This window comes from Aulonocara stuartgranti (assembly GCF_965226115.1).
Source record: "Aulonocara stuartgranti genome assembly, chromosome: 3".
Classification (NCBI taxonomy): domain Eukaryota; kingdom Metazoa; phylum Chordata; class Actinopteri; order Cichliformes; family Cichlidae; genus Aulonocara; species Aulonocara stuartgranti.
In genome coordinates this window covers 17,968,112-17,983,891 of record NC_138941.1, presented here as the reverse complement: position 1 = coordinate 17,983,891, position 15,780 = coordinate 17,968,112, and the positions used below count along the sequence as shown (strand labels likewise).

The window sequence follows — 15,780 nt, the reverse complement described above, 5'->3', positions numbered from 1 at the left end:
TTGGCTGCATTTTAGGTAAATAATTATATTTACCTATATTTCACAAAATTTGAGCATATGTTCTTTTCAAGTTATGAAAATTATTCGTTAAACTTGTTTGTGTTTTTCACAGCAAAAACATCAAACTTTTTCATACTTGATTTTTATGTCTTTGGTCCGATTTTAGGTCAGTTGTGTTAATACAGTATGTGAGAATAAAAACAATATCTTTAAATTCAGACGTGTGAGGTTGTGCTGAAAAGAATGATACCAAACATGACATGGTGAACAATTTGAAAAGGTGAAATATAAGGATAAAATCAAAAGTAATCAGAATCCAGAGGGTTGACGTCAAAATGTTTTTGAAATGCAAGCGAGAGGCGTCGGGTGACCCAGAAAACCTTTGCAAAAGTACACTGATGAGTATTATGAGAAAGAGGGAATGCGATTCCACCCTGCTAAGATATGTGTGAACAAAGCAGTCAGAGGTTCTTACAACCTACTCCTGAACTGACTCTGTTATATTCGCCTTGACCAGGTGTGTAGGTTCCTTCATTAGAACTCTTTCTGGGAGATCTTACAAAAGAAATTAGGGTGAAGAGAGGCAAAAGCAAGGCACATCAAAGGATTTGTGTTAGGGGGTCCACAATGCTATGTGAATTTGCACAATGCAGAGCAAGACCCAGGTGAAGTGTAAAGTCTGAGTGATACATCCATAATATAATAATTCAGGTATCTGGTACTGCTGAACTGTTGTAATCTAGACTATGAACGATATTTGAATATTTAACAGTGATAAACAGTAAAACTGTAAAACGTTTAAAACTGATGATTTGATGTGAAGTTGGTTTAAATATGTTATTCAGTGAAAACTTATTTGTACTTTTTTTCTCTGGAAAAAATAAAGTAAAGCACTCTTGTATTGTTTTCTTTGGTTTTTCCCCCCATGATGTTTATAACAGTTAAACACTATGACTTTAACATTAATTTCAATCCATCCGTACATCTTCTTCTTATCTGCGGCCGGGTCGCGGGGGCAGCAGGCCAAGCAGAGAAGCCCAGACCTCCCTCTCCCCAGCCACCTCCTCCAGCTTGGGGGAACACCAAGGCGTTCCCAGGCCAGCCGAGAGATATAATCTCTCCAGCGTGTCCTGGGTCTGCCCTGGGACCTTCTCCTGGTGGGACATGCCTGGCACACCTCACCCAGGCGGCGTCCAGGAGGCATCGTTGTCAATGCCCGAGCCACCTCAACTGGTTCCTTTCGATGTGGAGGAGCAGCAACTCTACTCTGAGCCCCTCCCGGGTGGCTGAACTTCTCACCCTATCTCTAAGGGAGAGACCAGCCACCCTTCAAAGAAATCCCATTTCTTCCGCTGCATCCACGATCTCGCTCTTTTGGTCACTACCCACAGCTCGTGACGATAGTTGAAGGTAGGGACGTAGATCGACAGGTAAATTGGAAGCTTCACTTTTACACTCAGCTCTCTCTTCACCACAACAGACCGGTAAAGCGGCCGCATCACTGCCGATCACGTGTCAATCTCCTGCTCTCTTCTCCTGTCACTTGTGAACGAGACCCAGAGATACAGTGGGGCAAAAAAAGTATTTAGTCAGCCACCGATTGTGCAAGTTCCCCCACCTAAAATGATGACAGAGGTCAGTAATTTGCACCAGAGGTACACTTCAACTGTGAGAGACAGAATGTGAAAAAAAAAAATCCATGAATCCACATGGTAGGATTTGTAAAGAATTTATTCATAAATCAGGGTGGAAAATAAGTATTTGGTCAATAACAAAAATACAACTCAATACTTTGTAACATAACCTTTGTTGCAATAACAGAGGTCAAACGTTTACTATAGGTCTTTACCAGGTTTGCACACACAGTAGCTGGTATTTTGGCCCATTCCTCCATGCAGATCTTCTCGAGAGCAGTGATGTTTTGGGGCTGTCGCCGAGCAACACGGACTTTCAACTCCCGCCACAGATTTTCTATGGGGTTGAGGTCTGGAGACTGGCTAGGCCACTCCAGGACTTTCAAATGCTTCTTACGGAGCCACTCCTTTGTTGCCCGGGCGGTGTGTTTTGGATCATTGTCATGTTGGAAGACCCAGCCTCGTTTCATCTTCAAAGTTCTCACTGATGGAAGGAGGTTTTGGCTCAAAATCTCACGATACATGGCCCCATTCATTCTGTCCTTAACACGGATCAGTCGTCCTGTCCCCTTGGCAGAAAAACAGCCCCATAGCATGATGTTTCCACCCCCATGCTTCACAGTAGGTATGGTGTTCTTGGGATGCAACTCAGTATTCGTCTTCCTCCAAACACGACGAGTTGAGTTTATACCAAAAAGTTCTACTTTGGTTTCATCTGACCACATGACATTCTCCCAATCCTCTGCTGTATCATCCATGTGCTCTCTGGCAAACTTCAGACGGGCCTGGACATGCACTGGCTTCAGCAGCGGAACACGTCTGGCACTGCGGGATTTGATTCCCTGCCGTTGTAGTGTGTTACTGATGGTGACCTTTGTTACTTTGGTCCCAGCTCTCTGCAGGTCATTCACCAGGTCCCCCCGTGTGGTTCTGGGATCTTTGCTCACTGTTCTCATGATCATTTTGACCCCACGGGATGAGATCTTGCGTGGAGCCCCAGATCGTGGGAGATTATCAGTGGTCTTGTATGTCTTCCATTTTCTGATGATTGCTCCCACAGTTGATTTTTTCACACCAAGCTGCTTGCCTATTGTAGATTCACTCTTCCCAGTCTGGTGCAGGTCTACAATACTTTTCCTGGTGTCCTTCGAAAGCTCTTTGGTCTTGGCCATGGCGGAGTTTGGAGTCTGACTGTTTGAGGCTGTGGACAGGTGTCTTTTATACAGATGATGAGTTCAAACAGGTGCCATTCATACAGGTAACGAGTGGGGGACAGAAAAGCGTCTTACAGAAGACGTTACAGGTCTGTGAGCGCCAGAGATTTTCCTTGTTTGAGGTGACCAAATACTTATTTTCCACCCTAATTTACGAATAAATTCTTTACAAATTCTACCATGTGAATTCATGGATTTTTTTTTCACATTCTGTCTCTCACAGTTGAAGTGTACCTCTGGTGCAAATTACTGACCTCTGTCATCATTTTAAGTGGGGGAACTTGCACAATCGGTGGCTGACTAAATACTTTTTTGCCCCACTGTACTTAGACTCCACCACTTGGGGTAGGAACTCATCCCTGACCCGGAGTGGGCACTCTATGGCAGGTCCAGGGGACTTGCTGACCTCCGGCTCAGGCAGAGACTTGGCTGGACCTGACAGTGAGATAGAAGCTACTGATGGTAGAGCTGGTGGTGACGTTGGAGCCGCAGGCAATTGAGCCGATGGTGGCATGGCAGCCGTAGGCAGTGTTGGCTGGCTCCAATGCATGAAAAATCATTAGGCAGGTCCAGGCAAAGTGCTGACCTCCAGTTCGTTCAGAGCATGTCTCTCAGGCGCGCTGCTGACCCCGGCAAGGGGAGAGCAGGTCTGGGCGGCATGCTGAACCGCGGGGCGGACGTGGCAGGCCCAGGTGACGTGCTGACCCACAGCGCATGATTGATTTATTGTGAGCAACACAAATGTTAACAAATGGAGAATTTTGCTGAAGCACATTATTAGAGTCACAGCCGGCTGTCTTTAACAGTGTCTTTAACTTTTCTTTCTTTGTTTGTGCGAGTATTTCTCTTGTTCATAAAAACTGGCAGTCTGGTATAATAAGGAGCTTTGTTAGACATTAATCATTGTTTCACAGAACAACATCTTCAAGATCTTCAATTCAGGTGTTGTGACAAAATTTGATTTCCGTTTTTATGGTTGTTTTTTTTTATACATCTAATTTTTAATTCTGTAAACAGACTGTAGTGACAGGATTTATGAAGAGGTTATATATCAAATACATTAATGACCTGTTTCTGAAGTATCTTTATGACTGCATATTTGTACCCATTTTGTCATCAATCCAGTGCTTTCTGGTCATTTCAAATAAGTTTCAAATAAGTTTATAAAACTGTGACGTTATATTTGTCACAATTTCTGCTTCCCTCTTGGGGAAGATCTTTTTTGAAAAACATTACACTTTTTACCCAGATAAACAAAGGATATATATATATTTTACCAAACACTGACTGCAGGAGCTACTTAGTGACAGGAATGCTCGTTTTGGCCTTTAAATACTTGAAATTGTTTGTGACAGATATGATTGGCTTATTTTTGACAGATGTAGGTCAACAGGTGACGTATAACAGCTTAAATTCCCGCAATGATTTTTTTTTAAACTTTTTGCCAGGCGATCAGAATTTCACGAAGCTCTGTCCATATTTTTATGCTGCGTTACCTTGGAGGTCAGCGCTGAAGTTACCCGGAAACAGTACGACCTTCAAAATAAAATGGAAACCTACTCATCCACAACATACGCTAAAAACAAGTTTTTTTAAAAGTGTGTGTGTGTGTGTGTGTGTGTGTGTGTGTGTGTGTGTGTGTGTGTGTGTGTGTGTGTGTGTGTGTGTGTGTGAGAGAGAGAGAGAGAGAGAGAGAGAGCAAGGGATCTAAATGCTTTGATTTCACATTCCAAACCTGTGGAGCGCAAAAAGTTTTGTTTTTTAAATGTATAATATTGATGTGACAGACAGTTTGTTTGTTTTATTTTTTATTATCACATCTAATAAAAAAATCATAAGCCTGGGCCATTAGAAACGCTTTTTCTTTAATTGTATCACCAAATAAATGTAATTTCAGTTCAATGCACACTGAACAACAAATTATTTGTAGCAAATAGAAATATTCAACTTTTATTCTGAAAATGTATTATCGGAAGTTTTGGAGCAAAGGGCATGCGCACTGGGTTTTCCTGCTTTGAGTAGCAGGAACCTGTGTTGAATCTCAGGCGAACATGAAGCCGCATCCTCGCGTTACTCGGACAAAGTGGGCTGACAGACTGGACGCTGAGCCGGAACGTTCCGGTAAATGCAGCTGGCATCGAGACGAGAAGAAGAAACTTCTTGTTGCCCTTAAAGGACTGAGTAGCAGGACCGCCGCAGGAAAAACAGACATCGACTGTGCCTTCCTGAGAAAACACCTGCCTACTCGGTCCCTTTCAGAGGTACGGCCCTCATACAGAAACGACGCTTTTCGTTGGTACTTAAGTCAAAACAAGTCTTTCGTAAATATCCTTTTTAATTTATATAAACAGAAAGTAAGGAAGTATGTGTTTGAGTGGTTATTTGTTTGTTTTAACAGTCCTAATTTTTAATACGTCTTGAATCTGTATATTTCCCCTTAAATCGTAAGGAACGTGTATTTGTGCCTTCAGATCGTTGTCACTGCCAAACAGCTCAAATTTAGTGTCATTTATTGGATCGGATGATTAAAGTCTGAAGAAACTGGAAATATGAGTCCCCAGTAATGACAAACTTTGGATTTCCAGTGAGAACGATGACATCCCACACCATCGCACACTTCCTTCACCAAAAGCTGAAAGCTGTCACCTTATTGGTGCAGCAAGCAGCGTAGCGTCCTCCGTGTCATAGACAGAATCTGGACTCATCATCACCAAAGATGATATTCCTCCACATCTTCAGGTTCCAGTGCACATGTTGTCAATACCAGTGCAAACAGTAAAGGGCAGTCATGGCAGCCCTATGAGGCCAGAGACTGGCCGTGTGCCGTCTATGCTAGATTGTCTGGAGTGCCATGTAATCCTGCAAATCTGTAGAAGACCGCCTATGGTTCCTGAGTGCTGACATCTCCCATTATTTCGAACTTGGTCTTCAATTTGGAGATTTAGGACCAACAACACCAGCTTAACGTTGCCCTATGGTGTGGGTCAGTCAGCGTGGCATACTTTGACCATGCTCACAGGGACCTGACTGTCAGCATCTTGTCAGAATAAGTTGTTTGTCATTGATAGAGAAGATTTGGCAAGTTTTCCATCGTTGTAACCGCTGCAAGTGCATTTTCCTTAGAAACGTGACAGCGTTTTAGGGGACTAAAGAGCATGAGGTTTATTGCCAAATATTGTTACAAAAAATAATCTAACACAAGATTCCTTACTTTTTGAACTGAGTTTATTAATTTTTGTTTATACTGTGTGCTGACTGTGCATAAAGACACGCACTGTCCTTTCCCTCCTTCAGATCCAGTCTGTGGTTGAACTTCTGAAGAACAAAGTGCTCTTAAATGCCAGGTTGAAGCTGAAAAGGCAAAGGAGGGAGGAGAGGAACGTTAGAAAACCCATTGAGGAGTGGACATACATGGCCTCTTCTTTAGTGGGAACCCTTGAGGAAACTATTTCCACTGCTTTCTCTCAGGTAGGCATTTTTAAATTTAGTTTAACTTTATTTTTGTGATAATTTAAGTAAACAACAAATCCTTCACACAACAGTCATACTTCAGGATAGATCTGTTATCAGTAGGGAGAAACGAGACCCAGTATTTTAATTCATTGGGATTGTTATTCTGCTTGCCTATTGGTTCCACTTATTGGTTCTCCTTGCACTTGTGTACAGTCAGCTGATTTCAATTTGTGTGCCTGTGGAGAAAAATAGTGGCGCAGTCTACAGCGTGGATATGGACCGAACTCTTATTTTTATTGAAGAAAAGGACAAGAGCATGATGATAAAGTGCAAACTACATCCAGGACAGAAAAACAAATCTCTTATTATACTGCTAACAGAACCTCAGCTCTCTGCAAACACCTGTACAGACAGGATGCTAATGCTAAGGCTAAGTTACTCAGACCCCAGCCCAGCAGCCAGAACTGAACTTCAGCAGCTAACAAGTCAAGCTGCAGCCTTCTTTCCTACCTGTTCATGTTTCTCAAGTTGAATTGCTGTGGTAATCGGTAAAACTCTCCTTGTGCTGATTGTCATCTTTGCTTTGTGCTGTCTCCAACAAAGAGGGGGGAAAGTGGTGGAGCCTGTTCTTTATACCCAAAGACCCACTGACAAAAAAAGAAGACTCATAGACAAACAGGCAAAACAAAGTTTTTCAAAGTCTATCGTTTCACATATTTGTATCAGAGAATTTTTCCCAGTACTTTCCGAATCTTATTTGAGGTTGCACGGGGTGGGTGCCAGTGCCCAACCAGTCTGCATGTCTTTTGTGAACTTGCAGAAGGAATCCGACCGTGTCCCTTGGAGTATTCTGTGAGAGGTGCTTTTGGAATTATCGAATTTTTATGGACAGAATTTAAATTGGGTGGTCTCAGAATTTCGTCTCGGCTCTTTGCAGATGATGTGGTTCTGTTGGCTTCATCAGGTGGTGGCCTCCAGCTCGCACTGCAGCGGTTCACAGCCGAGTGTGAAGCAGCACCTCTGAGTCTGAGGCCATGGTTCTTAGCCAGAAAAATGGTGGAGTCAACGACGAGTTACTGTCCCAAGTGCGGGTGTTTAAGTATATCGGAGTCTTGTTGAGTGATGAGAGAGGGGGTGCAGGAAATCCACAGACAGATCGATGCTGCGGCTGCAGTGATGCAGATGCTGCACCTAAAATTGTGGTGAAAAGAGAGCTGAGTGTTCTGGCCATCCCAGGAGGGCTCAGAGTAGAGATGCTACTCCTCCACATGGAAAGAAGCCAGTAAAGGTGGTACGGGCATCTAACATCTTCCTGGGCGCCTCCTGGGTGAGGCGTAACAGGTATGTCCCACCAGAAGGAGGCTCCAGGGCAGAGCCAGGACATGCTGGAGAGACTGTACATCTCAGCTAGTCTGGGAACACCTTGGTGTTCATCGAGATCAGCTAGAGCAGCGGTTCTCAAACCTTTTATGATGAGTACCACCTCAGAAAATATATGGCATTAAAGTACCACCTTCATGAGCTTGGCTGATATCAAAATGAATATAGCTTTTTCAAAAAAGACAAATCAATAATGTGCAACAGCTCATCTTAATTTGCAAGGAATAATTCTTGCTGCATGTAAATTAAACTAAAGTTTTCTGTTCTTTGCTTTTAAAATTCCTGCTGATAGTTACATTTGTGTAGTTAAAAACACAGTTGAATCAATGTTGTTCTCCCACATTCTGCTTCTCTCTGTGTTTTCAGATGCTGATCGTGTCTTCTACAGAGCCTTGCACTTTGAGAAATGGTGACCCTCCCCAGGTGCACAGACCACCCACAGATGGTCGTACCATCCCTTTGAGGCCAATACCGGTGCCAGTGCAAGGTACAAACCTGTAGCTCCTCCAACCACCTCTCAGCATCATGTATTCAGCTGCCAGAAACGAGAGCCTGCTCCTTTTTATTTTTAATGGTAGCCACCCTTGTATTGAGACCATTTCTGATAAACGTTTGGTAAGCGGTAGAGTGTTTTCTAAGCGCACACTGCACAGTATGCTGATGTACGCCAGGTTTTTGCTTAATGGCTCTTTCTGAATCGCATTGTTGGTGCAAAAATATATATTTTTTTGTACTGTCAAATTGTGTTATCTTTCTCAGTTTCTCAGTTACCATTTTTTAAGTAACAGGCTGCTAGTAACAAAGCGCCTATAATTTGAATTTTTTTCATGGTTTCATGGTAAATCAGCCATAAAAGGCTGGTCTTGTATTTTTATCACACTGGATGGAATGAGGGTGGGCAATGCCAACAATCAAGTTTGTGTATGCCATAACTCGAGAACGAAGTGATGTAGTAACTGGAGAAGGAAGTCACCTAGGATTTTGAAAATGATAATCTAGATGTATCTGCTAAAAAATTTCAAAAAACTTTGAATGCCAGTGAACTTGACCGTAAGGTTTTCTGGAAATCTTTTAAACGCAATAAGTTGAGAATGAGGCATTTTGGATTTTGGAATTGAATTTAACTCAGTTTTATTTACACAGCACCAAATCACAACAACAGTCACCTCAAGGTGCTTTATATTGTACAGTAGATTCTACAATAATACATATAGAAAGAACCCCAACAATCATATGACCCCCTATGAGCAAGCAATTTGGCGACAGTGGGAAGGAAAAACTCCCTTTTAACAGGAAGAAATCTCCAGCAGAACCAGGCTCAGGGAGGGAGGGGCCATCTGCTGCGATCGGTTGGGGGGAGAGATGGAAGACAAGATAAAGACATGCTGTGGAAGAGAGTCAGAGATTTATACCATAGGTGCATCTGCAAGGAGGCTGAAGGGTCTGACTGGGCCCTGCCAGTATTGACGCTACACTGATTTATTTCTATATTTTTATGTGTTTCATAGGTCAGTGTGAAATGATTGACAAACAACAAAAACATTCCCCCTGAAGGTTCACAGTGCATCCGTAAAGTATTCACTTGGACCACAATTTGTCATGTTACAATGTCAAGACCAAAATGGACTAAATTCATTTATCATAGCAGAAATTCTACACCTAACACCCCATAATGACAAAATGATAAGTTACCATAAGCTTTGCACACCTATTTTTGGCAGTTTCTCCCATTCTACTTACAGAACTTCTCGAGCTCCATCAGGTTGGATGGGGAGCCACTACTTTTTAACAGGAAGAAAGCCGCAGCAAAGCAGGGCTCAGGCTGCCATCTGCTGCAACTAGTTGGGGATGAGGGGTGTTAGGCATGACACAAGATGCTGTGGAAGAGAGCCAGACGAGGCCAAAGGGTTCAGTCTTTGTTTCATCAGGCAAGAATGGTACAGTGGGGCAAAAAAGTATTTAGTCAGCCACCGATTGTGCAAGTTCCCCCACTTAAAATGATGACAGAGGTCAGTAATTTGCACCAGAGGTACACTTCAACTGTGAGAGACAGAATGTGAAAAAAAAATCCATGAATTCACATGGTAGGATTTGTAAAGAATTTATTCGTAAATTAGGGTGGAAAATAAGTATTTGGTCACCTCAAACATGGAAAATCTCTGGCGCTCACAGACCTGTAACGTCTTCTGTAAGAAGCTTTTCTGTCCCTCACTCGTTACCTGTATGAATGGCACCTGTTTGAACTCATCATCTGTATAAAAGACACCTGTCCACAGCCTCAAACAGTCAGACTCCAAACTCCGCCATGGCCAAGACCAAAGAGCTTTCGAAGGACACCAGGAAAAGTATTGTAGACCTGCACCAGACTGGGAAGAGTGAATCTACAATAGGCAAGCAGCTTGGTGTGAAAAAATCAACTGTGGGAGCAATCATCAGAAAATGGAAGACATACAAGACCACTGATAATCTCCCACGATCTGGGGCTCCACGCAAGATCTCATCCCGTGGGGTCAAAATGATCATGAGAACGGTGAGCAAAGATCCCAGAACCACACGGGGGGACCTGGTGAATGACCTGCAGAGAGCTGGGACCAAAGTAACAAAGGTCACCATCAGTAACACACTACAACGGCAGGGAATCAAATCCCGCAGTGCCAGACGTGTTCCGCTGCTGAAGCCAGTGCATGTCCAGGCCCGTCTGAAGTTTGCCAGAGAGCACATGGATGATACAGCAGAGGATTGGGAGACTGTCATGTGGTCAGATGAAACCAAAGTAGAACTTTTTGGTATAAACTCAACTCGTCGTGTTTGGAGGACGAAGAATACTGAGTTGCATCCCAAGAACACCATACCTACTGTGAAGCATGGGGGTGGAAACATCATGCTATGGGGCTGTTTTTCTGCCAAGGGGACAGGACGACTGATCCGTGTTAAGGACAGAATGAATGGGGCCATGTATCGTGAGATTTTGAGCCAAAACCTCCTTCCATCAGTGAGAACTTTGAAGATGAAACGAGGCTGGGTCTTCCAACATGACAATGATCCAAAACACACCGCCCGGGCAACAAAGGAGTGGCTCCGTAAGAAGCATTTGAAAGTCCTGGAGTGGCCTAGCCAGTCTCCAGACCTCAACCCCATAGAAAATCTGTGGCGGGAGCTGAAAGTCCGTGTTGCTCGGCGACAGCCCCAAAACATCACTGCTCTCGAGAAGATCTGCATGGAGGAATGGGCCAAAATACCAGCTACTGTGTGTGCAAACCTGGTAAAGACCTATAGTAAACGTTTGACCTCTGTTATTGCCAACAAAGGTTATGTTACAAAGTATTGAGTTGTATTTTTGTTATTGACCAAATACTTATTTTCCACCCTAATTTACGAATAAATTCTTTACAAATCCTACCATGTGGATTCATGGATTTTTTTTTCACATTCTGTCTCTCACAGTTGAAGTGTACCTCTGGTGCAAATTACTGACCTCTGACATCATTTTAAGTGGGGGAACTTGCACAATCGGTGGCTGACTAAATACTTTTTTGCCCCACTGTATAAGAGCCTTTCAGATCTATTTTGGCAAATTCCAGGCAAGCATCATCGCTTTTACTGAGGATTCACTTTAATCTGTCCAGTCGACCATACAGGTCTGATTGGTCGAATAATGCAGAAGTGGTTGTCGTTGTGGAACGTTCTCCTCCCTCTGTGGAACAGCACTGGAACGTCACCAGAGTAAATGGTAAATGGCCTGTATTTATATAGCTGCTAGTAACAAACTCCTGTATTTATATAGCGCTTTACTAGTCCCTAAGGACCCCAAAGCGCTTTACATATCCAGTCATCCACCCATTCACACACTGGTGATGGCAAGCTACATTGTAGCCACAGCCACCCTGGGGCGCACTGACAGAGGCGAGGCTGCCGGACACTGGCGCCACCGGGCCCTCTGACCATCACCAGTAGGCAATGGGTGAAGTGTCTTGCCCAAGGACACAACGACCGAGACTGTCCAAGCCGGGGCTCAAACCGGCAACCTTCCGATTACAAGGCGAACTCCCAACTCTTGAGCCACGATCGCCCACAAGTGTCTGTTGGATTCTTGGTCACCTGCCTTACTAAGGCCCTTCCACCCGGTCCCACACCTTGATCAGCACCAGCTCCAGGAAGAGTCCTGGTGCTTCTAAACTTGATGGAGGCGATTGTGCTCACTGGGGCCTTCATGAAGTTTGTCTGCAGCCTTGATTTGTGCTTGTCTTGTCTTGGAGGTCTACAGACAGCTCCTGCACCATAAACTATGAGCTGGCCTTTCTTGTCCAATCAATTAAATTTACCAAGGCTTGACTCTAATTAAGTTGCAGACAAGAACAGGAAATGCAGCGCACCTGAGGTCAGTTTCGAGTGTGACGGTAAAGGCTGTGAATACTTATGTGCATGTTGTATTTTTGGTTTTTAACTAATAAATTTGGAATAAAAGCAAATGTATTGAAATTCTCAAGCAAACTTTGTCATTAGGGAGTGTTGTATTGGAAAATGAGTTTAATCCATTTAAGAATAAAGCTGGAATAACAGCTTCCCATATTGTGAAATGTAATATCCGTTTTGCTCCATATTTTGGGCACCTGAACATGGTAATGGGAAAAATATGTTCTTGTTTTTTTTTAAACAAACAAACACCTGCCTGCTTTCTATGGCTTTTACTGTATATTAAGACAATCTCATAGAGCTGTCGTGCCACTTGCATATTGATTGTGAGACCAGATACTCTGTCACAACTATGAAAGTGGTCACCAGCCTGTTTGTTTTGTGTCTTTGGGTCTTTTCACACCTGTGGTGTTTAGTCTGTTTACATCAAAAATGAGTTATTTCCACCATCAAGGTACTAAAAATGTGCAGGTAGATATATCATAGGCATCAATATATGGGTTAGCAGCTAACTGTGATTTCTATGTAAACTGTCCATGTTCTCCAGTAGTCCGGCACACAGCAACATCTCCCTGTATTTACTTCTGTTACTCCTGCCACAGACACAGCTGACCAGTAAGCAGAGTGAACAGTCTCACATGGTTTGTAGGGATGAATTAAGGTTTGCAGAGTTCAGTTTGACTCTTCTGTGTTAAAAGAAACCAAATCACAGGAAAAAGCTGCAAGTTTACAAACACATCCACAGATGCAGACCAGAGTAGCCAAACTGTAGGTGTGTCCTTTCTGATCCCCAAGGTAACGCCTTATTACATGTGTTGATAGTTGCTGCCATATTATTGTGAAAAAATATATTGCAACTAAAAATGTAAAACGTCCCTCTCTAGGTGCGCATCGGTACACAAAGGCAGTCCAGTCACCCAAGACTCCAGCACCAACCACAAGGCCATCCAAAACACCGCCAGCACCATCTCAAGTATGTAGCATGCCAAACGGCACAATCTGTCTACCGCAGCAACAGCCTGCGCCCACATTTGAAACTTCTGACAAGCCATGTGTATATCTACAGACTGCATCTCTGACAGCGACGCCAGAGAAAGGACCGCTTCAACCCCCTTCTAGGTCTTCGACATCTCCAAGTCTTAGCAGGTCAATAAACAAGACCACCCAGCAGCCCACCGAGTCACAGCCCACCACCGTCGCCATCACCTCCACCTCTCAGTCTTTGTCTTCCAGCCTTAATGTGCCCGCCTCTTGCTCTGCCACTACCCTTACTTCAGTCCCCCGTTCTGTATTATCCACTGCTGCCTCTTCAGCCATTTCCAGCTGCTCCACACCCACTACTCTCCCACAGTCCGTCTCCGCCACAGCATTTCATGCCAAGTTTGGTCGGACCAGCAAATATGCCACAAAAGACATGTTTGGTGTCAAGTGTGTAGTGGACTTTGAGAGGATCTATGGCTTCTTAAGTACAGTTCAAAAACCGAATCAGGATTGTCAACTCACTCCCATGGGTAAGCATCGCTGAATATTATGGCAGAATCCTTTTGCAACAAACACATTGAACATGCTGAATTTCACACGTAAACCTTTCCACAAATATCCTGTGAATGTGAAAACTTAAGTATGAAGTCATCTAGGATTTTCAAATGTAGGTGTGTCTGCCAGGAGGCTGAGGGGTTGCACCGGTGCCGTCAGTATTTTATGTAATATTCATGTGAGGTTAATGAAAAAAGGTTCGTTTCTGTCTTCAGAACAACAGGATGTCTTCACGAGAAACAAATCAAAAGTTATTCGTGTTGGTAAAGCTGTACTCAAGATGTGCTTCTTAAATATAAGACAGAGTTTAGTTTGCTAACAGTCGGGTATTAGTCTGTAAAATAATACAGCAGTTAACTGTAATAGTAAAAACTCACGTCTGTTGTCTACATAGAAGTTCACATTTAACGACTTCATTTGCACTCAGCAACTTTCTTGTTCTGTAGAAAGTAAGCACAATACAACCAGCTGATGGCAATCTGTCTATAAGTCGACAGCAATTATTTGTCAACCTTCATCAATGTCTTTGGGAGTGATTGCAGTCTGACTGTAACTGTCTGCAGCAGCGTCCCCTCCCATCAGGCAACCTGTGAATGTGCAAACCCCTCAAGCTCCGGGAAACCATTTTGGTCGTCACAAGTTGACCCCAAATTGTTTGGACACTTCATAAAATCTAAACACAAAAGCAGACAATGATATGCAGGTCTTTTAAAGCATATATTCAGTTCATAATAGTACAAAACAAGTTCTCAAATGTTGAAACTGAGAGTTTTTTTTATTGTATTTTTAAAAAAATAGAAGCTTATTTTACATTTTATGCCGGCAACACCTGTCTTCACCGACAGGTGTTGAAATGGAGATGTTACCAACAAAGAGACTGAAAGAGATATTTTTTTTAATTAAAAATTGAAGAAACAACATATAAAACCAGGGTACACCTACTCTGTGAACTCCTTTTACACTATTATGAAACAGACTTGGTGCTGTCTTTGACCAAAGCTTCGCTAAAAAGGAAAAACTGAAACGTGCATTGTGTTCTTGTTCCTCTGGTTACTCAAAATATTGGATCGATCCTGAAAGTCTGTTTATAGCTTTCACTTGATGAATTTACATTTGCTAATAATACATTTTGTCATCCAGAGAGTGCCATAGTGTTGGACCTTTTAATGTCTCTCCCAGAGGAGCTTCCCCTGCTAGATTGCAACAAACTGCACAAACATATGATCCAGGTGAGACCTGCTGCTTACACACAGCCGTCGTCTTCATGTGATCAGGCTTTGAAAGCCCTGAAATTGTTTTTTCTTTTGAGGATAAAATTACTTTGATTGAAATAAATTTCATTCTTGGCTTTCACTGGAGGCCGAGGACAGTTGGTGATCTGTGCTGGTTAGGTTTTGTCAGCCGTCTGGCTTTTTATGTTTCTGGCAGAACCTAAAAATAGGAACTTTTTGCTCCAGTGTTTTGATGAGACCCTCTGTGTTTCAGATGTACCAGTGTCTCTCTGCCCCCGCTGACTCTAACACGACAAGAAGAAGGTTTCAAGAACTGGATGATGAACTTTTTACTCAGTTAAAGGCACTGGTTCCTCAAGACCATCAGACTCCTACAGGAACTACCGACAGCACTAACGTCACGGACGGTGAAGGAAAGAAGTCACTGATGCACAAAGCCGACAGCCAATCAACACAGAGCTCTACCACATCTAGCAAATTAGATTATTCAAATGTGACGCCCCCTCATCTTAACCCTTTTATTGTGCCGCTGACACTGTTAAAGCGTAGACAGGAATCCATAATTATTTAGACGTTGTTGTTGTAGTGATTTTAAACCCATTACTGAGCTTTCAGCTCATCACAGTATGTTAAGTGTCAAAAGCTCCTGCTAATTGATTTTCTTTATTTGTTTGAATTACGTGGGTTCTTATTTCAAACTTTCGAGCTGTATCATTCATGCAAAGCTGTTCTTTCAGCTCATTATGTTAGTACAGTTAAACAAATGCATTTGGGACATTTAGCTTCTTTTTTTTTAATTGAAATGTTTCCTGCAGATAACTGTTTGACTTTTTAATATAACTAAACAACACTTCCAAACAGCACTTTCAGATCTTTCATCTATGAGAATGGCTGAATGTAATAAAACTATATTAAGTA

At 42.9% G+C, this 15,780-nt stretch overlaps 1 protein-coding gene across 1 annotated transcript; it reads left to right on the top strand.

The window, feature by feature from the left end:
• The first annotated feature begins 4,862 nt into the window (after positions 1–4,862).
• Positions 4,863–15,780, top strand: snapc2 (small nuclear RNA activating complex, polypeptide 2). The gene is made up of 7 exons (XM_082511931.1): positions 4,863–5,109; positions 6,143–6,316; positions 8,048–8,168; positions 12,979–13,067; positions 13,161–13,605; positions 14,771–14,859; positions 15,116–15,780. The coding sequence occupies exons 1-7, from the start codon at positions 4,900–4,902 to the stop codon at positions 15,431–15,433; spliced, it is 1,446 nt and encodes a 481-aa protein (XP_082368057.1). The 5' UTR covers positions 4,863–4,899; the 3' UTR covers positions 15,434–15,780.